Source organism: Lates calcarifer, unplaced genomic scaffold (genome assembly GCF_001640805.2).
Source record: "Lates calcarifer isolate ASB-BC8 unplaced genomic scaffold, TLL_Latcal_v3 scaffold_89_191, whole genome shotgun sequence".
NCBI lineage: Eukaryota > Metazoa > Chordata > Actinopteri > Centropomidae > Lates > Lates calcarifer.
The window spans coordinates 24,490-43,048 of NW_026118183.1; the positions used below are offsets into that span (position 1 = coordinate 24,490).

An 18,559-nucleotide genomic window follows, 5' to 3' on the forward strand; every position below is an offset into this window, starting at 1 on the left:
GTTGGGTGAAGCTGCTGTGGGCTGATGGTGCTAACTTGAATAAGAGGTCCCACTCTGCCCCCTGCTGGAGATCAGTCGTCTTTCTATCAGCTTACTACAACAATAAAGAAGCTCCTGGTTCACTGCCCTCAGATGTGATTGCTGCTGTAGTATTTTATAATGATGGTGGTAAACTGCCTGGCAACTGGATCAAAGTGCAGCCTTTTATTCATGTGTTAAACATTAACAAATAAACTGAAAGCAAGCCACAATTCAGCTGAAAGAAATCCAGTTATTAGAGCTAAATGTTGAATGGTTTGACATCTGTAGTCTCACATAAGAGAAGAGGTTGAAATGTTGGTTTTAAATTAATTTCTGTAATTTCTTCTTCTGCCAATCAAACAGAAACTTCAATCTATCAGATCCACTGTTTTAGAAAGATTCTCATCCTGAAAACACTCAAATGTAAGATACTTTAAGATCTGGGTATGAAAACTACGATGTGAATCAACCCTTTTTACAACAGATCAACAGACCTGAATCTAATAGGTCGAGCGCTGGGGCTGTTGTAGATAAGACTGGGCGGGCGTATGTCAGTTTACCTGTTTGTTTTATGGACTCTGAACGTGTGCAGCTCGCCGACTCTGCGGGTAAGAAATCCTTTTTAAACTGAAACTTTCCCTCAATTATTTGATGTTTAATTTAGATTTAATTTCAGAATAAAAGTTTGCAGTCATATTAGATCTGTTTAACCGTGACGGGCTGACATATTAAACTCAGGATTAGCAACTTAAACAGTTACTACTCAGTTATCTGTAAGTTGACCTTCTTGTGAATTTACCTTGTGATTTACTTCAGTTTTCAGTGTTGCAAGATGTTTACCGAGACAGACAGACTGTCCTGTAGATCTCTGCTCTGCCTGATTCTCCATCATGCTGTGGTCATGCTTCTCCTAACACACTGTGATGGAGGTAATGTATCCTAACTAATGATATGCTGATAAAAGGCTGCCCTGATAGCTTAGCTTTAATTTCATTTCTAATACCATTTTAAGGCCAGAGCTGCTGTGAATGCAGAGATAATGTTACCAGCTGCACCCAGCGGGGGGCGCCACAGCCCCACAGGTCAGCTCTGTGGTGAAAATGAAAGTGAAAGTGTTGCTTGTGTTTATTGGACTGATAACGCTTGTTTAACTTGTGAGGTCGGTTAGATAACCTGTGGGTTTAGATAATGGCTGAAGCTTATCATTGACCTGCTGCTGTGTGTGGCCATGTTGCTGAAGTGATTACAGATACTGCTGGTTTCTTTTTCAGATAAGGCTGTAGACTGGTGTTAAAAGCGATAAAAGCAAAGTAAACATTGTTTTTAGAATTGTTGTTTAGTCTTTTTTAGTCTTTTTAGTCTTGTTGTTTGAACCCTGAATAATGTGCTCATGTCAAGTTGTAACCTATTGTAATCTATTTCAGCTGACTCTCAGGAGATTGATCAGCCTCAGCAGATAGTAGCAATGGTTGGTCATGACGCCACTTTGTCATGCAAAGTGAACTCCAGGAGCGATCCTGTTCAAGAGTTCCTGGAGTGGTCAAGATCTGACCTGGAGCCCAAGTTTGTCCATGTGAGGCGATCTGGCAAAGACCACCTGGTTGATCAAAACCCGTCCTACAAAGGAAGAACGTCAGTGTCCACTGAAAACCTGATGCAGGGAGACTTTGCCCTGCAACTGTCCAACGTGAAACCATCTGATGAGGGAACATACAGATGCTTCATCCCCAGACTGAAAATAAACTCTGAAGTGAAGCTTGTTGTTGGTAAGATGACAGACAATTTGACATTTTTTCCCGTCTGGGGGACAGTACAGTCCCTGCCATTCAAACTGGAACCTGACCAAGGCAAAAACAGCCCTGCACCTACAGAGACAGTCCTGATGAGCTGATGTCTACTTTAAAATAGACACTGTGTTGTTTGTCTTTTTTTATTTTAGGTGGTGCATTCGTGGACTCGTCTAGTTCGCCTGCCTCTACCGTCATCGGTGTGATCGTTGGCATCTTATTCATTCTTGTGGTCGCCTATCTCATGTGGAGATGGAGAGAAAACAGACTCAGTAAGTCTGTCATCTCTTATCACAGCCTCTGGATGAGGAGTAGTAACCTGACTGTCTGCTATCATCGAGTCATTGAATATCACTACTGACTCTGATCCAGTATTCACACATATATGAATTTCACATAAAGTCACAATAGTTATTCTCACATAACATAATAATCTGTTTCCAAATTTGCAGTTTTCAACAGAACAGTTTCAGATTTTGTCACTTACTCTGGTTTTAGGGAAGTAAACAGTCTCCTCAACTTTTATATCATCCTACTATGGTAATAAATTAACTTTAAGGCAGTGTCTTTATACTGTGTAAATACTGTCCACTGTGCACACAGGGAACACAGAGCAGCATGAAGATGAAGAATCACAGAAAGAGAAAACGGGCAGCTCTAGACATAACAGTTCAGAACAAGAGCCTCTGATAGAAAAACAAACTGACAGAGATGGAGAGAAAATGAAGAATATGAACGATGAAGAAGAAAAACATTGTAAAACTTTAAGTGAAGAAACAGGACGTCCATGTCAAACAGGGGGGGACACAAACCAACAGCAGCACAGGACAGACAGAGAAACACCACCAGGTCAGTCAGTGCAGAGTCCAGGAGATGGAGAAGAGTCTGATCCTGACACAGCAGGTGGAGAAGGACAACAACAGCTCTCAACAGCAGACGCAGAGAATGATCATGATGAGGGAGAAGATAAAGAAACAGCAGGTCAGAGTCAAACTGAGGGAGACAGACAAAAAGATGAGACCCAGGCAGGAGGAGAGATAAAACCTGAGGAACAGACGAACCCAGAGAGTGAAGGAACAAAACCTTCAGCTCCACAAAGACCAGAAACACACCAAGAGACTGAGAGCAGAGACGGAGGGAGGGATATCACACCAAAACCAAATGACTCAGAAAGTCAGCCTGTCAGTCAGACTTCAGAGGCAGCAAAGAGCGAGTCAAACACTGCAGAAAAAGAGACTGAGGAAGCAGAAACAAATGAAGGGCAGCTCATTAACACACAGTCAGAGAATACATCTGCAGGTGACACAGACTTTAATGTAATGAAGCAAACACAAGACCAAGCACAGCTGGTGGAAAATGAAAACACTACATCAGGAGCAGGAGCCGGAGGAGGAGCAGATGAGACTGAATCAGTAAGGCCAACACAGACCCTCATCACAGAGCAAAAACCAGACCAACAACAGACCATGGAAGATGGACAGACTGTAACTAATCCAGAGGAAGAAAACAAGTCAAAACTTCTGCGTCAACAAAAGAGAGAAAGTGAAGTAGAGTCAGAAAAGAGTCCTGACAGCAGTGCCGGAGGAGAGGACACAAACAGTCAGTCTCCACATGATGGAGAAAAACAAACAGACCAGACGGCAGAAGGAGACATAAAGAGTCATTCAGACAGGAAAGAAGAAGAAGCAGAGAAAACAAAACCTTCCTGTCAAACACATGAACAGCAGGTCAATACAACAGAGTCAGAGGAGAACATGGAGCAAGCTGGAGAAGAAGGAACAACATCTGAACAGAACAAACTGCAACCTCAGACAGACGTGAAAGAAGAAGAACAGAACAAGACAGACAGAGGGACTGAAAGTGATGATGATAAAAGGACAGAGAGAGAATGAGAGGACATCTGTGTCAGAGGACAGAAGAAGTCAGGGTCCAGAGGATGGAGGAGGACCAACAGGAACAGAAGAGAAGAGTGATACAGAGAGCACAGAAGACAATTCACAGAAAAGTGAAGACAGACAACAAGAGCAGCTCAGGACAGGAGACGAAAACAGACATCATAAAGAGAATCAGGAAGAGGAGGATGGAGGGAGTGACAGAGATCAGTCTGGAGCAGGAGGAGCAGATGAGACTGAATCAGTGAGGAACAATGACCTTCCTGTGACAGAGCAAAAACCAGACCAACAACAGACGATGGAGGATGGACAGACTGTAACTAATCCAGAGGAAGAAAAGATAGAAACACACCGAGATAAGGAAAGTGGAGCAGAGCCAGGGATGAGTCCTGACAGCAGAGATGCAGACGACCACATGACACCAACAAACAACACAAACCTGAACTCTCCAAAAGATGAAGAACAAACAGACCAGTCCTCAAAAGAAGGAGTCTGTGGTGATTCAGACATTCATACATAAAGCAGTTTATAATGTGAACAGGAAAAGTCTCTGCATGAACTGACAAATAAATCTATTCTTTTTTTCTTCGCTTTTTAGCATCAAGTTTAATTTCTGCAGTTTGTTTATGAGCAGGTTTTAATGCTGTGTATTCCTGTGTTGGTTCCTCACTGAGTCTGTATCATCTTCATGAAATAAAGGCAAAGACTCGTCTTCAGTCCTGTTCTCTATACAGCAACACCAGTTCACCACAGACTCTCCCTCAGTCTGAGGGCTACACAGGAGTTAGTCCACTACAGACCTGCTCACGACACGTTAACCAAACATGTTATTTAATGAAGAACGAACACACTCTGAGAGTTCAACCACCTCCAGACACCAGGTCTGAGACTCAGCAAACTGACTCTGAACCAAGAAGTCCGTCACAGCAAACACACCTGCAGCACTAACACACTCTCACTCTCACTCTCTCTCTCTCTCTCTCTCTCTCTCTCTCTCTCTCTCTCACACACACACACACACACACACACAATAAAAAAAAAGGTTACAGGCCTGACCGCTGCAGAATCCTCCTCAAACACCAGGACTCTCAGGGTCCAGCTCACAGCTCGGGGTCGGTCCTGAGGAGAAACCAGACGACTGCGACGCTGAAATCCTCCTCAGAGAAAACACACGCGCTCCTCTGACGTCGGAGTGCACCAACACGAGCGCATACAAACACGCGCGCACGAACCACTCAGTGAATCAGCTGAGACTGAGCTCAGAACCGTGTTTACAGAGACTGGTTCTGGTTTCTCGAATCCACCTTAGCGTCTTTCGCTCCTCCCGCTCCGCGCGCCTCTCTTCGTGGCTCCTCTTCCGCACCTGTGACCAATCACAATCACTGATCACCTTCACTGACCAATCACACACAAGAACCAAAAGGTAAAGGCTCAGAGTCTCTGAACGTCATCATTAATGTTTAAAGGACATTTTACATTTTTAGCAGAAAATACATTCATGAAAAAAGAAAAAGGACTTTTACATTTTTACTCAGATTAAAACTATTTCAGGAAACTTCAGTCAAAAATAACGAATCATATTAATCATATAAATACACAGAGTCTTTTTCTACTTCTTGTTAGTGAAACCTTCCCTGAGTGGTTTGAACACTGATATAAACAGACACTGACACACCTCACACTGTACAGTATCAAGTATTTACAGCAATAATATAAAAGCTATGAGTAATAAATAAAACACAGTGTTTACTGAATTAATAACATTTCTAATGTCATCTACAAAATACAGCTTCTGTTTGTTCAGTTACAGAGGAAACACAAAGACAGATAATACTGATTCCATGGTTTTATTTTAGTTTGGTAAGAGCAGGAAACATCTGTACTGTACTGAAATAAATCAGCAAATCTACTAAATGTAAAGTTAGTAATCATGTGTCGCTCTTTGCTCAGTGAACCTGCCTCTCCTCTCTCCTTCAGTCAGGCGTCTCTGCTCTTTGTGACCTGTTGGAGAGAAAATAAAGACGTTTATCTGTGGTACAATAATCTGAACAGTCCCTGAGGATCACGTGATGTACAGTGGGTTTGACACAGGGAGCTCAAGACGCCCTAATTGTCTGCTGAGGCGTTCAGGGTCACAGAGGGACACAAGCAGAAATCATGTAAGCATAGTAACAACAGCAGAGTAAAGAGGCTGATGTGAGGACTCATCTGAACAGGAGGAACCATCAGTGAGCAACACACTGACACAGGAGTTAATAATACATCTATGAAGTGACAGATCAACAGAGGCCTCGTACCTTCTTCTGTCTGTGGGTCTCTGCTGTGGTTTGTCTGAAGGCAGAGGCTCAAATTATCAGCAGCGTCTAAAACAGAACACCACAACAAGAGGAAGCAAAAATAATTCACATCTCAGCACACAGCAGCCTCAACCGACACCCTGCCCTCTCCTTATTATCTGAGATATTAAACACACAACTTAGACTCAAATAAGAAGAGCACAGGTGATCATAAGATCAGTCTCCTCACATCATGTTAAAAAAAGCTCAAAGAAAAACCTTCATTCTTTCTTCGTTTTTTGACGACAACTGCGTACGTTAAACCGTCTGCATCGTCCTCTGCAGAGACTGAAACACACATTTCAGTCAGTAAACACAGACACAGACGACTGACAGGAAGATCAGCTGAGATCAGATTACTCACTCACTCACCTGTTTGTTGGTTTTCACCTGAGTGTGACGCTGCTGTTTGTGTCTCTGAGAAAACCGATGAATACAAAGGCAAAAAGACTGAAAAGAACAGAGACGCAGGGATTAAACATTAACATTTAAAGTGCTTTTATTCAGTTTTAAACTCTAATATATACAAATATACAAGAAAGGTGAAAAAGAAACATGAAGCTAAACAACTGTGATTAAAGCTGTGAAACAAAACTGTTTTAAAAAGCAGGTGACCTACAGATGTCAGATGTCTGCTTTTTCATTTTAGAGTTTCTTTGGAAGTTCGTTTCATTCAGGATGTTAGAAGTCGTTGCTGTTCTTTACCTCTGTGGTTCCTGAAATGAAAGAGTCCCAGCAGCAGCAGCAGAACCAGGACTAATGTCAACGTGACAGAAATCCACAGCGGGATGAGGATGTCAGAGGAGCGATGGTGGGAAGGCTGAGGTTCTAATAAAAAGACGACAGAAGCATCAGTGTATAACCTCTAATACATCCTGTTCTCTGTTCACTTTATACTGTCTCACCTCTGACAGTCAGTCTGCTCTCTGCTGAGTCTCCAACACCAGAGATGCTGCACCTGTACAGTCCTTCATCAGACCTGGAGACATTGTTAATGGTCATCTCTCCTACAGAACTTCTCTTCATTAATATACCGTCTTTGTAGAAACCAGCCTGGAGGTTGATGGACTTTGTCTTGTGTCTGCAGCGCAGAGTCACATCATCTCCCTCCATCACAGGACGAGCAGGACTCTCCAGGATCACAGGACCAGCTGAACAACATGTAGGAAAAAACAAAATGTTACTGAGCTGAGGAAAAACTTTGCTGGGTGGCAGCATAGACAGAACAAAGAAACAAGCAATTTATAACAAACTGGTTGAGGAACCTGTTACTTTTTAAAAATATATAGTAGGTGAGTAACAAGTCATGTTTTTAGACATATAATCAAACCTACCAGTGACAGTGATGTTGACTGTGCTGCTTCTCTCTCCTCCTTCAGTCTCACACCAGTACTCTCCACTGTCTGTGTCATAGGCTGGCTCAATATTACAGGTTAATGTTCTTCTCATATCACAGTTAGGAACAAACTGGTTATTATTCCTGATTCCTCTCAGCTGAGATGACCCATCAGGAAGCTCACAGTGAAACGACACAGACTCATATTGAAAGAACTGAAGTCTGTTTGGAACGATGAGAAACAATGAACCTGAAAAACAGACAGACAAAGACCAATGAAAAAATGTGATCTAATCAAGAGAAATCAATGCACTTTGTAACAGACACCAGGTTAATGTAGATCTTACTGCTTGAATACACACTGGTGTCCTTTACTTCAATGTGAACGTGAAAGACTGAAACTGAACTTCACAAAATTCAACTGTTTGATTCCAGATCAACAGAAAAATCTAGAAGCTGTAGAACTCTAGAGACATGGACGTGGAGGTGTAGATGGTTGATAACAACCTTTAACCTGGGTTCAGTTCAGAGATGAAAACATAATGCAGTAACAGCAGTAATCAGTGCATGCTGAGGATGAAGTATTTACACTCACCATCTGTTTGTGAGTGAACATTAGAGTCCAACAGAACCATCAGAACCATCACTGCACAGAGAAACAGAGAAACCTGAGAGTCAGACACAGACACATTTCTACAGAAGAAACCATCAAGCTGAGAGTCAGTACTCACTCAGTCTGAAGCAGAGAGCTGTGACCTCCATGATGTCTCACTGCTGACTGAGCCTCAGACTGAACCACAGCTCAGAGGGGACGGAGGGAGGACTTCCTCTTCCTGAGTCTCTGGAGAGGAGGAGGCTGAGCTCACTGAGGCTTCAACACACAGATACACTGAGTCTGAAGCTGTCTCACACAGCAGAGGTGAATCAGCTTCATCCACAGTTCATCTGCAGAGGCTGAACAGACGGGAGAGAAGCATTCATTCTTCCAGATGTTGAAGAGGCCTCATCCTCGGTCTCTCTGCAGAGACCTGAACACTTATCAGGTGGAAGTAAATGCACCATGTTTAAACATCCATCCTTAGTGAATACTAGCACTAATGAAATTAATGTAATTAATGTATATTGAGTAGTGTGCTGCTGCAGATGTTGAAAAGAAGCATCAGCATCTCTCAATCCTCAGTGTTTGTTATCTGATGGAGGTGGTCCAGTCAGTGTCCAGCTCTGTTAGCACAGCCACAGAGGAAAAGATGGCTGATATGATAATCAATAAGTCCTCTCCTGCCCCCTGCAGTGAACCAGCAGACCTGTCATCTGTTGTTACTACAACACAGAGATGTTGTTAGAGACAACTGAAACTGACTGATCTGATTACAGTGAATTATTTTAGAACTGAGTTCAAAGTTCAGCTGCTGATAAACTCTCAGATCGTCATAATGAGTCTAAATATTTGTCGAGCAGAAGATCATCAACCAGTTACGTCTGGTTTGAATCTGATGATACTTTTTTAAACAATGTCATTAATTAATTCATTTAATTTGACCAACTATGGTGGTTTTATGTTAATGAGTTTCTAAACCTAAAGGCCTGTGCATCAATGTGGTTTTAATGATGAAACAATACAAACATCAGACTCGACAAAAAGAAATTATTTATGAGACCTCAGTTCCTCATAAACTGTATGGAGCTGTTGATAACAGACAGAGTAAAGAGCAGCAGCCTGTCAATGATTTACAGTCAGTCGGTCAGTCAGTCAGTCAGGTGAAGAGAGTGCAGCGCTCCACACTCAGCAGGTACGTCGTCTCTAACATTTCATCTAAAATACAGGAGAAAGACACTGTTTCACATTTCAACAGCAGAGTCCTGTGGCATTAAAAGGTTCTTAAAGAAAGACGGCTTTAAAACAGAGTGTGAGACACTGACAGACAGACACAGGAGGACTCACTGTGGGACAGAAGTGAAAGTATAAAGCAGTGATACTGATAGTGATACTGACAGCAGCTGTGTAGGAGTTTTACTAAAATGAACAAAAGCCTGTTTTTCATGTGTTTGTGACTGTTTTCTTCTCCTCCTCAGTTCTTCATGATGTTTGTCCACACAGACACAAAGTCTCCTACGTCTCCTCTCAGAGCCCTCAGTGTTCTGGTTTTCCTCCTCCTCCTGATTCACCTGTGTACAGGTAACTAACACACACACACACACACACACACACACACACACACAGCCACTGCCATGTCAGTGATAAGCTATAATAATCAGTCTCTCTGCAGGTCAGTCTCTGATTGGTTCATCTCAGCCAATAGTAGCAACACATGGTGATAACGTCACTTTACCATGTCGTCTGGACCCTGCTGAGGATGTTACTGACCTGACAGTGGAGTGGACCAGACCTGACCTGGACCCCAGGTTTGTCCATGTGAGGCGTTCAGGTCAAGAGCTCGTCAGTAAAAAACATCCATGGTTCAGAGAGAGAACGTCACTGTTCATTAATGAACTGAAACATGGAAACATTTCACTGAAACTGTCCAGAGTCAAACTCTCTGATCAGGGAACATACAGGTGTTTCATTCCAGGAAAGGAAAAACTATCCTCTGTTCAACTATTTGTTGGTAAGTTCATTTATTTCATCTGAAGAGTTTAGAAAACCATTCAGGACAGTTTTTTATTTTAATAATGTGATGATGCATTTTACACTGTATGAACTTTCACTTCCACTAACTGCTCTGATTTACTTTCCTCCTTTTCCTCAGCATCAGATGCTGTTTCCTCACCAGTCATAACTTTAGCAGGGGTTGATAAAACCACTGGAGGAGTGGTGTTACACTGCAGTTCCAGTAGATGGCATCCAGAGCCTGAGGTGTTGTGGCTGGACGGTGAGGGAAACCTCCTCTCTGCTGGACCTACAGAGACAGTCAGAGGTCCTGATGACCTCTATACTGTCAGCAGCAGAGTGACTGTGGAGAAGAGACACAGCAACAGCTTCACCTGTAGAGTCCAACAGAACAACATCAACCAGACCACAGAGGCAGAGATTCATATACAAGGTAGAAATGATCTGTTTTTACTGTTTTAGTTTGAAACAGCTGAGGTCTAGTTTTATCTAACTGTCATGTTGTTCTGTCTTTTATTATTTCAGATGATTTCTTCATCTTCCTGTCCAGTTCTAATGTTCCCATCATCATTGGTTGGGCTGTTAGTTTGGCTGTTTGCATCATTGTTATTCTCTCACTTGTCTTTTTATTCTTGAAGAGGAGACAAAACAAAACCAGTAAGTCACTAATTATTGACCATGTTATGTAAATGTCATGCTCATGAGTTATAATGGGAATGATCATATGAGAAATTGTGTAAATTCAATTTGCTTTGATAAAAACAGTCCAATGAGTCAAATAATGTTTTCTTTTAAAGACCACTTTTATACTTTAATTCTTCTTTTTTAACTTCATACAGTAACCAAGAGAAGCCGGAGTGAAGAAACAGAGGAAGGAGAAAAGAAGAAAAGCTCTAAAAGAAACAAAAATAAAGGTCCGGTTGTTGATGATGTGAGTAAATAAACAGGAAATAAAGACACAAAATCTTTACATCTAAAAACAAGATCTGAGTTTCCAGAGAGAGAGAGAAGAAGAGAATGAAAGAATCTGAGCAAAGATGAAGGACAGAGTGAGAATAAATGTAGGAGACAACACAGAACGTTCACTAATACTGAGGAAAAATAAATATTGAAGACTGTATGTTAAGTTACTGGTTGTATAATTACACACATGCTTTAATATAATGATCATGTCTGTCTCCCTCACAGCTGGAGACAAAGAGAACCACATCACAGCAGAATCCTCTGCTGTCTTTGGTAAGTTATGATGGTATAAACTCAGTGAGACTCTGAGCAGCTCTGATACAAACAGACTCATCTACAGAAACACAGACGTCCATGATTATCACCTGTCATCAGTGGACAGGGACTGAGGTCAGAGACAGACAGACTGTTTCCTCTGCTGCTTGTTGCTTCATCCTCTTCATTCTCTTCATTAACTACTCGATCAAAGCAGAAGAGCAGCAGAGAAAACCTGAGTTCGTTCAGTTTCCACTGAGAGGAAACCAAATGTTCCAAAGACACAGAGAACACACTGCAGAGTCTCTGCTGCAGGGACGACTGTCTCAACACTCCCACCTGGTGTTCAGCAATACTCTGATTCATTTTATCTGTTTGTTCATTCACATGTCTTCATATGATCCAGGATGGAGTACAGAGGAAGGAGGAGCCTGAGGAGGAAGTAGAAAGACTGAGGAAGCAGCTGGAGAACAAGGAAACAGAGGTCCAGACCAAAACCAGGAAGGTTCATATTGACATCTTTGTAAATGAGTAAATGTCTCTCACAGTGTTTCTCTTGATCTTCTCCAGTTTAAAGAAAAACAAACTGAACTGCACAAACTCAGGACTGAGAATCAGAGGCTGAAGACTGACCTGCAGAACCTGGAGAACAAGGTTCAACTCTTGATCTTCAATAGATCATTTCTTTCTGTTTATGTTGTTTTACAGCTCTGCATAATACATGATGAATCCTTAAAAAGATTATGTCTCACATCAACTCTTTCTCCTCGTCTGTCTTCAACCTCAGCTGCAGAGAAAACAAACTGATGCTGAGAGAGAAGAGAAGAGACTGAAGGATCAGCTGGAGTCAAAGACAAAGAAGGTTGATCTGATCATTGTTAACTTCCTGTTTTTATAATCTAATCTAATGCAGTTTAAAGGAGACGCTGTAGGAAACATGTTGGAGTCAGTGTCACAGCTGAGCTGCTCTTCTGTTCTTCCTGTCATGTGACTCAGTCATTTACCTTCATAGAGACGTCCTGATGTTGTCTCTGTCTCTGCATGAAAACACGTCAAACATCTCAACACAACATGTCAGCAGTTTAACCACAGAGGGAGACACAACATGGAGAAGGCTTAGTCTTGAACGAACAGTCTGTTCATTGTCCTGTGGGGAAAAGGGTTCATTATCACCTTTTCACAGAAAACATTTCATGTTTTGTTAAATCTTCTTGAGGCTTTCACTCAATTCAACTGAGCCTCTGTGGTTTAAATAGTTCAACAATGATCACTGTGAGAGCTCAGAGCTCTTTATCTGCAGCAGCTCTGCATGAATGACACCAATAGATCCTTGTTTTCTTCTTTCAAACTAATACAAATGTGTCCACCTCATCTTTCCTCTGTTCTCTGTCTCTTTCCTCAGGTTAAAGACAGAGGAGCTGAAATCCAGCAGCTCCAGGATCAGAACAGAGACCTGCAGAGACTGAACCAGGATCTGGAGAACAAGAACAAACAGGTTCATGTGTTCAGTTAGTTTAGTGTAGTTACTGGTTTTCCTTCAGTCCACATGTTTGTTCAGATCTCTGTGAACTCTCTGTTCGTCTCCTCTCTCAGAGTCGTTGTACAGGATCACACTCCTCACTGTGTGATCAATAATCAGATGATTGATCTGATCTTTGACTTTTTACCTCAGCTGTGATTGTGTTGTATCATCACTGACATTCTTTACAAACATCATGTCTCACATCAACTCTTTCTCCTCGTCTCTCTACAACCTCAGCTGGAGAGAAACCAAACTGCTGCTGAGAGAGAAGAGGAGAGACTGAAGAGTCAGACAAAGCAGGTTAATGTGATCATCATGTCCTCTGTGAATGTAGATGACTGACATGTTACTCAGCTCTTTCTCTCTGCATCTTCTCCACATCACACTCATTAGTCTCCAGCCTTGTTTGTCCTCAGTTTCCTTCCTTTGTGTCTAATTATTCCCACTCACCTGTGGTCAAAGGCTCATGCTCAATCAAATATGATTGACAGGTGTAGTAAGTAAGTGAATATGTGCAATCATGTCACATCTAAAAGTAAATGTGTGTGTGTGTGTGTGTGTGTGTGTGTGTGTGTGTGTGTGTGTGTGTGTGTGTGTGTGTGTGGTCTCCCTCTCAGTCAGCAGGTAGAGTCTCAGAGTCTCAGTCCTCTCAGGTGAAGAGCAGCAGCTCAGTCAGTCAGAGTTCAACCATCATTGTGGATGAAATCGACCCTGAGGGCAAATACATCCATCTGAGGAACCTGAGCTCTGAGGTAATGTTGGTGTTGTTGGTGTGAATGAGTGGATGAGTCTCATATTAGGACAATATGTAGAACAATATGTTAACAAATAATTGAAAATGAATAGTGGAAAATCGAAATGTCATCAGATCACATTCTTCCACTCAGTCCAGTCATGTTATCTGACAGGTTTCTAACATGAACTCACCACGAGTCAACAGAACCTCTGACCTGTAGAGAATCTCATCCTGTTACAGGCTGAAGATGTTTGGTGAAAACTGCTCATGGTGATTTGTCAGAGTCTCTGTCTCATCTTCTCTCATATAATCATTTCATACAGGATCAACCACTGGGAGGCTGGAGGATGGATGTAAAGGTCGATGACAGAAAACACATCATGTACACATTCAGACGCTTCACTCTCAGAGCTAAAGAGACTGTCACTGTGAGTCTCTCTTCATTTCTCTGTGTGTGTTAGTTGTTGACTACATGAAGCTGCAGCTGAAACTCTGCAGACTGACTCTGCTTCAAACATCACTGACTTCATGTGAAATAAGAAAACTGAGGAAAAAGCAGCAGCAGATTTCACTGCTCTTCTTTTCCTCACTCAAACAAACCAAACCCAGTCCAACAGAAAACTAAATGGTATCAGCTGTAGATGCTTGAATCCATGACTGTTTCAGGGTTTAACCTGCAGGTGTCTGATGTTCCAGTGAATCAGTGATGTCTGTTCTCTTCAGATCTGGGCTGCAGGTTGTGGTAAGTCCCTCAGTACCAAGACTGAGCTGGTGTGGGCTGGTCAGCCATCCTGGGGAACTGGAAACCAAACAGTGGTCACCCTGTTCAATGACTCCAGACAGGTCTGAGATCAGTGTGCATCACTCAGTGTCACAGACACATTATGAGGCCAAAAGTATGTGGACACCTGTCGTCATCCTTCAGTGTAGTTAAAGGAGGGAAACCTCACTGCTGCAGCGTTTCTCATCTGTTACACATTAGTCTTCTCACTGTGATGCAGCTCATTAACATCATGTTCAGGTGTCCAGGTACTTTGGTTCTTCACATACATCAAACCACACAGTCTGATTATCAAACCAGCTGTTATTACTGTTTGATTGTTTAAACTCAGTTGTTCTTTCTCTGTCACCAACAGGAAGTGACCAGGAGGACACGTACAGCCAGACATTAATCTGAATCAGTGAACTGTGCTGTGACTTTAAAACACATCAGAGCAGAACAACTGTTTTCTCCTGAAGAGTTGAACCACATGAAAAACTGAATTCAATTTGGAGAAAATGCGTCAGACCTGTTCTGTGAATATGACGTCAACACTTTAACATTGTGTTTCACTGTGTAACAATTCACACCTGCAGAGCTGTGACCCAGTTTTATCTGTTATTTCTTTTCATTATTTTCATTTTTGTTGTTTTTGTATCTGTATATTTTCCTGACAAACAACTCTTCATTGATCAGAAGAATAATTTAATAAAAACAAAGGGTAAAATAAATCAAATCAAAATGTGAGCTGAGACCAGTTCAAATGTTATTTTCCTGTGCAAAATGTCGGCCAGTGTTTAAACCTGTGATGTGATCGTGCATCAACAGGAAAGTTTTACTGTCTCTATATATAGAACTTATTCAGAGCTAATTCTTTAAAAAAATAAAATCTTGTCAAGTGTTTCTAATATACCGGAGTCATATTTAACCTGATGTGGAAGTTTAATTGAACTCCTCATGATTTAACTCATACGTCTTTATCAGCGTCTCCTCGTCTACATAAACACATTTCCTCGTGTGGTTTGTTTCTGAGCTCAAACTGTCAGCAGCATCTGCAGCATCTAAAACACACACACCAACACACAGTGAGAAAACTGACAGGAGGCTTTTTAAAAATAGTCCATGCATCAGTCAGAACATCTGTGGGTTTGAACCTTTTCTGAGTGTGAGAAAGTTCAACAGCTCCTGCAGCTACCAACATGAGATACAGAGACGTTTGATTCTTTATACCAACTTTAACAAAGAGAAAGAGAATTTAAAAACACAACATGAGGAAAAAAAGAAAATAAAAATCTTTTTGAACTCCAGTTTATCCTTATCTGCCAGATATTCTAGATGATGAGTGAGACACTTTCTTATATAACCTATATCTGTCATTCATCAGTCAGATTGTTAGGCATAAAGCTCTACTGGGTCACAACCCCCACCCACACCCCGCCCCACTCCTACTAAAACTACTACTGGTAAAGGTACAATGTAGAGATACTAATGACTATATGAACATATTTATTTTATCAAACATGATCATTCTCAACATTGTCTACAGCAGAAAAAGCACATTCTTACATCCAGATGATAAAAGGCTAAATCCTCATGTGATAATGTTTCAGTTATTATAAGCTCATTTGACTTCATTAAAAAACACTGACTGTTGTTGTGCTCAGTGTCACGCACTGACACGTGGTGAAGCTGCGTGTGTGTACAGTGCACACTGACACGTACCGAATGTGAGCGCAGGCTACAGCTTCTATTTAGAGTCAGTACGCTGTAATTATCTGAGTTAATGCAATGAGAAATATTTATTGTTGTTGGCATCTATACTGGGTCCTAAGTAAAGGTTGTCTGGCGATGTTGGTGGGTTCCTTTACATGTGAGCATCAGTTATCTGTGTGTAACTCTGAGTTTCCCACAGTGCATCAGTCCCAGCAGCAGCAGCAGCAGAGCCACCATCACAATGGTGAACACAGTTCTTAAGATCAGGTAAATGTGAGTGGAGTGATCTGAGGGTGGGCAAATGTCTCTTTGAGGAGCTAAAAAGACAAAGAGAAATGAAGAGGATATATCAGCTGTAACATGATGGTATATGGTGGTGGTGATATATATAGTACTTTCAAACAGTGCAGTGATGTACCTGTGACAGTCAGTCGACTCTCTGGTGATGTTCCAACACCGGAGATGTTGCATCGGTAGAGTCCTTCATCCAACTTGGAAACATTGTTAATGATCATCTCTCTTGCAGGACTGTTGTTCATTAATTGACCGTCTTTATAGAAATCAGCTCGGAGGTTGGTGGTCTTTGCCTTATTCCTGCAGCGCAGAGTCACAGCGTATCCCTGCATCACAGGATGAGCAGGACTCTCCAGGATCACAGAACCATCTGATGAAACAACATGATGGAAAAAATGAAATGTTAGACCAATGCTGTATGTAGAAACCTGCAGCTACTCACAATAGAAAGTTGTACATAACTGTGGCAGGGGAGGAGGAAATGCAGGTTGACAGTTCATATGAAACAGGTGGCTAAAGTGTGTTTCTTCTTGGAAAAGACTATTCTGAAGCAAAGTCTATGGTCTATTTGAATCTTTGTTGTTGGTTATTATTATTTATTCAATATTTTACACCTGACCAAACATTTTGCATGGTTCTATAAAAATGTTGATCTGAGAACAAACAATTATCAGCTGAGCATACTGGATGAGAAATCTTAGATTATTATAAATTTAAAATAGATGTGGTGGTTTAAGAAAAATAATAAACCTACCAGTGACAGTGATGGAGACAGAGTTGCTTCTCTCTCCTTCTTTTGTTTCACACCAGTATTCTCCACTGTCTGATGGATAGGCTGTATCAATGATCCAGGAGGATTCCATTGACGTCCTCTTCATATCAAAGGGTGGTTTGAATTCCCCAGTATTGCCGATCCCTTTCAAGTTACCCCAGCCACCAAATCCAACACAGTTAAAAGAAACTGGTTCAGATTTAAAGTACTGCAGCTTGTTTGGAGTGATATGTAGAAAAGCTGCATCTGAAACCAAGAAAGAAATTACCCAAATGTCCCAAATGAAACATAAAGATGCACATAACAGTGAATTTAAATAGAATTTTTCACAAATACAATCAGTCAACCGGGTTTAGGTCAGTTCTCTGTTAAAGAGAATCTGTAGGATTTTCTATCAGTCACTCACCTGTTTTCTGAGTGTAACTGTTCTGAGCTTGAGTCCTCAGTAAAATGAGTTGAAGCATCACTGGATGAACAAGAGAACAAAGTAGCAGATCAGACACAGGAGCTTTGATACACAGGAACATATGAAAGTAAAGCTGAGAGTCAGTACTCACTCAGTCTGAAGCAGAGAGCTGTGACCTCCATGATGTCTCACTGCTGACTGACTGAGCCTCAGACTGAAACACAACTTCAACATGTAGGTGACAACTTCCTCTTCCTGTGCACTTTATTTCTGATGTTGATGAGAAAGTTGAGGCCAGAGTCACAGTGGCTTCAGCACAGTGTGCTCTCACACACGGGGGATCAACATAACATCCTAACAGGATCCCTGACCTGTTAGCTTTGCCTCGACCATCTGAAGCATTTCTGCACATCACTGCTAAAAATGATAAATTACAAATAAAACAACTAATTGTTACTTAAACCTGGATCAATGGAAGCTGAACAGAATAATTTAAGAGATTCAGCGAAGATTACTAGTCTCTCCACATGTGACGCAATAACAACTTGTGGCCACAAGATGTCACTGCAGAGTATGAGCATGTCAAATCTAGGAAAACCTGTATTGAAGACATAGACTACACATTAGAACTACCGTATTTAAACTGCCATACAAAAAGTGCATTAACCCTAAAGACCAAAGTATATCTCCTGCTGGCCTGCAGTATTACAGCATTACTTTAACCATTAAGGAACTCATCAAAATTTCTTCAGATACCTCTATTTAAATGGGACAATGTCTCTTCATTTCTTTTCTTCACTTTATAGAAAGATCTTATACTGTAGCTGTGACAAATTTGCCAAAATATTTCTGTTCTATGATTAATAAAGTTGCAGACATAACATCTAATTCATACACACTTCTGTTTTCCAACAGGTGGTTTTAATTGCAGCTGCATTATTTTATAGTCATCCGTATCAGTGATCAGTTACCTAGCAACAAGCTCAAAGTTCAGCTATTTGAACAAAGACTCAATCATCGTGCTGTTTAAAATGTAACTTATTAATTTACATTTAGTATTTCTACATTAAACATTTCATTATGTGCAAAATCATTTGTAAATCTGAACTTCAGTTTTCTTTGAACATATCATTTTAATTGAAAGTATGAAATATTGTC

General features: G+C 41.2%; 4 protein-coding genes across 5 annotated transcripts; 2 read left to right on the top strand and 2 right to left on the bottom strand.

Annotated features, from left to right (window-relative positions):
• Window positions 1-483: 483 nt before the first annotated feature.
• Window positions 484-4,411, top strand: LOC108885205 (uncharacterized). 2 transcript variants are annotated; one of them, XM_018679441.2, is made up of 5 exons: window positions 484-629; window positions 838-950; window positions 1,446-1,787; window positions 1,961-2,080; window positions 2,412-4,411. In XM_018679441.2, the coding sequence occupies exons 2-5, from the start codon at window positions 854-856 to the stop codon at window positions 3,698-3,700; spliced, it is 1,848 nt and encodes a 615-aa protein (XP_018534957.1). In that variant the 5' UTR covers window positions 484-629; window positions 838-853; the 3' UTR covers window positions 3,701-4,411. The 2 variants fall into 2 exon arrangements, with proteins under 2 accessions (XP_018534957.1, XP_050925603.1); XM_051069646.1 differs by lacking the exons at window positions 484-629; window positions 838-950 and adding an exon at window positions 1,028-1,331.
• A 532-nt stretch (window positions 4,412-4,943) lies between these two features.
• On the bottom strand, window positions 4,944-8,334 carry LOC108885213 (low affinity immunoglobulin gamma Fc region receptor III-A-like). The gene is made up of 7 exons (XM_051069662.1): window positions 8,104-8,334; window positions 7,968-8,018; window positions 7,371-7,622; window positions 6,942-7,187; window positions 6,742-6,864; window positions 5,998-6,063; window positions 4,944-5,095 (listed from the first exon to the last, which is right to left on the bottom strand). The coding sequence occupies exons 1-7, from the start codon at window positions 8,132-8,134 to the stop codon at window positions 4,944-4,946; spliced, it is 921 nt and encodes a 306-aa protein (XP_050925619.1). The 5' UTR covers window positions 8,135-8,334.
• A 776-nt stretch (window positions 8,335-9,110) lies between these two features.
• LOC108885214 (butyrophilin subfamily 2 member A2) lies at window positions 9,111-15,119 on the top strand. The gene is made up of 16 exons (XM_018679446.2): window positions 9,111-9,162; window positions 9,446-9,548; window positions 9,640-9,978; window positions 10,120-10,413; window positions 10,506-10,637; window positions 10,820-10,911; window positions 11,169-11,216; window positions 11,605-11,682; window positions 11,769-11,852; window positions 11,986-12,060; window positions 12,601-12,693; window positions 12,958-13,020; window positions 13,338-13,472; window positions 13,780-13,884; window positions 14,180-14,299; window positions 14,593-15,119. Exons 2-16 carry the CDS (start codon window positions 9,452-9,454, stop codon window positions 14,626-14,628), a joined length of 1,791 nt encoding a protein of 596 aa, XP_018534962.1. The 5' UTR covers window positions 9,111-9,162; window positions 9,446-9,451; the 3' UTR covers window positions 14,629-15,119.
• A 639-nt stretch (window positions 15,120-15,758) lies between these two features.
• On the bottom strand, window positions 15,759-17,235 carry LOC127142282 (low affinity immunoglobulin gamma Fc region receptor II-a-like). The gene is made up of 3 exons (XM_051069660.1): window positions 16,978-17,235; window positions 16,348-16,593; window positions 15,759-16,246 (listed from the first exon to the last, which is right to left on the bottom strand). The coding sequence occupies exons 1-3, from the start codon at window positions 17,099-17,101 to the stop codon at window positions 16,098-16,100; spliced, it is 519 nt and encodes a 172-aa protein (XP_050925617.1). The 5' UTR covers window positions 17,102-17,235; the 3' UTR covers window positions 15,759-16,097.
• Window positions 17,236-18,559: the final 1,324 nt, after the last annotated feature.

Bases quoted from the DNA above. Each gene is read 5' to 3' on its own strand.
- LOC127142282 (XM_051069660.1), bottom strand. From the start codon at position 17,101: ATGAAGAGGACGTCAATGGAATCCTCCTGGATCATTGATACAGCCTAT. The intron at 16,594-16,977 runs GTAGGTTTATTA...TTGTTTCATCAG, and splicing joins TGTCTCCATCACTGTCACTG to ATGGTTCTGTGATCCTGGAG. The intron at 16,247-16,347 runs GTACATCACTGC...TTGTCTTTTTAG, and splicing joins GAGTCGACTGACTGTCACAG to CTCCTCAAAGAGACATTTGC.
- LOC108885213 (XM_051069662.1), bottom strand. From the start codon at position 8,134: ATGGAGGTCACAGCTCTCTGCTTCAGACTGA. The intron at 7,623-7,967 runs GTGAGTGTAAAT...TCTGTTTTTCAG, and splicing joins TGTTCACTCACAAACAGATG to GTTCATTGTTTCTCATCGTT. The intron at 6,865-6,941 runs GTGAGACAGTAT...TCTTTTTATTAG, and splicing joins GAGCAGACTGACTGTCAGAG to AACCTCAGCCTTCCCACCAT.
- LOC108885205 (XM_018679441.2), top strand. From the start codon at position 854: ATGTTTACCGAGACAGACAGACTGTCCTGTAGATCTCTGCTCTGCCTG. The intron at 951-1,445 runs GTAATGTATCCT...AATCTATTTCAG, and splicing joins CCTAACACACTGTGATGGAG to CTGACTCTCAGGAGATTGAT. The intron at 2,081-2,411 runs GTAAGTCTGTCA...CTGTGCACACAG, and splicing joins ATGGAGAGAAAACAGACTCA to GGAACACAGAGCAGCATGAA.
- LOC108885214 (XM_018679446.2), top strand. From the start codon at position 9,452: ATGATGTTTGTCCACACAGACACAAAGTCTCCTACGTCTCCTCTCAGA. The intron at 11,217-11,604 runs GTAAGTTATGAT...CATATGATCCAG, and splicing joins AGAATCCTCTGCTGTCTTTG to GATGGAGTACAGAGGAAGGA. The intron at 13,021-13,337 runs GTTAATGTGATC...TCTCCCTCTCAG, and splicing joins TGAAGAGTCAGACAAAGCAG to TCAGCAGGTAGAGTCTCAGA.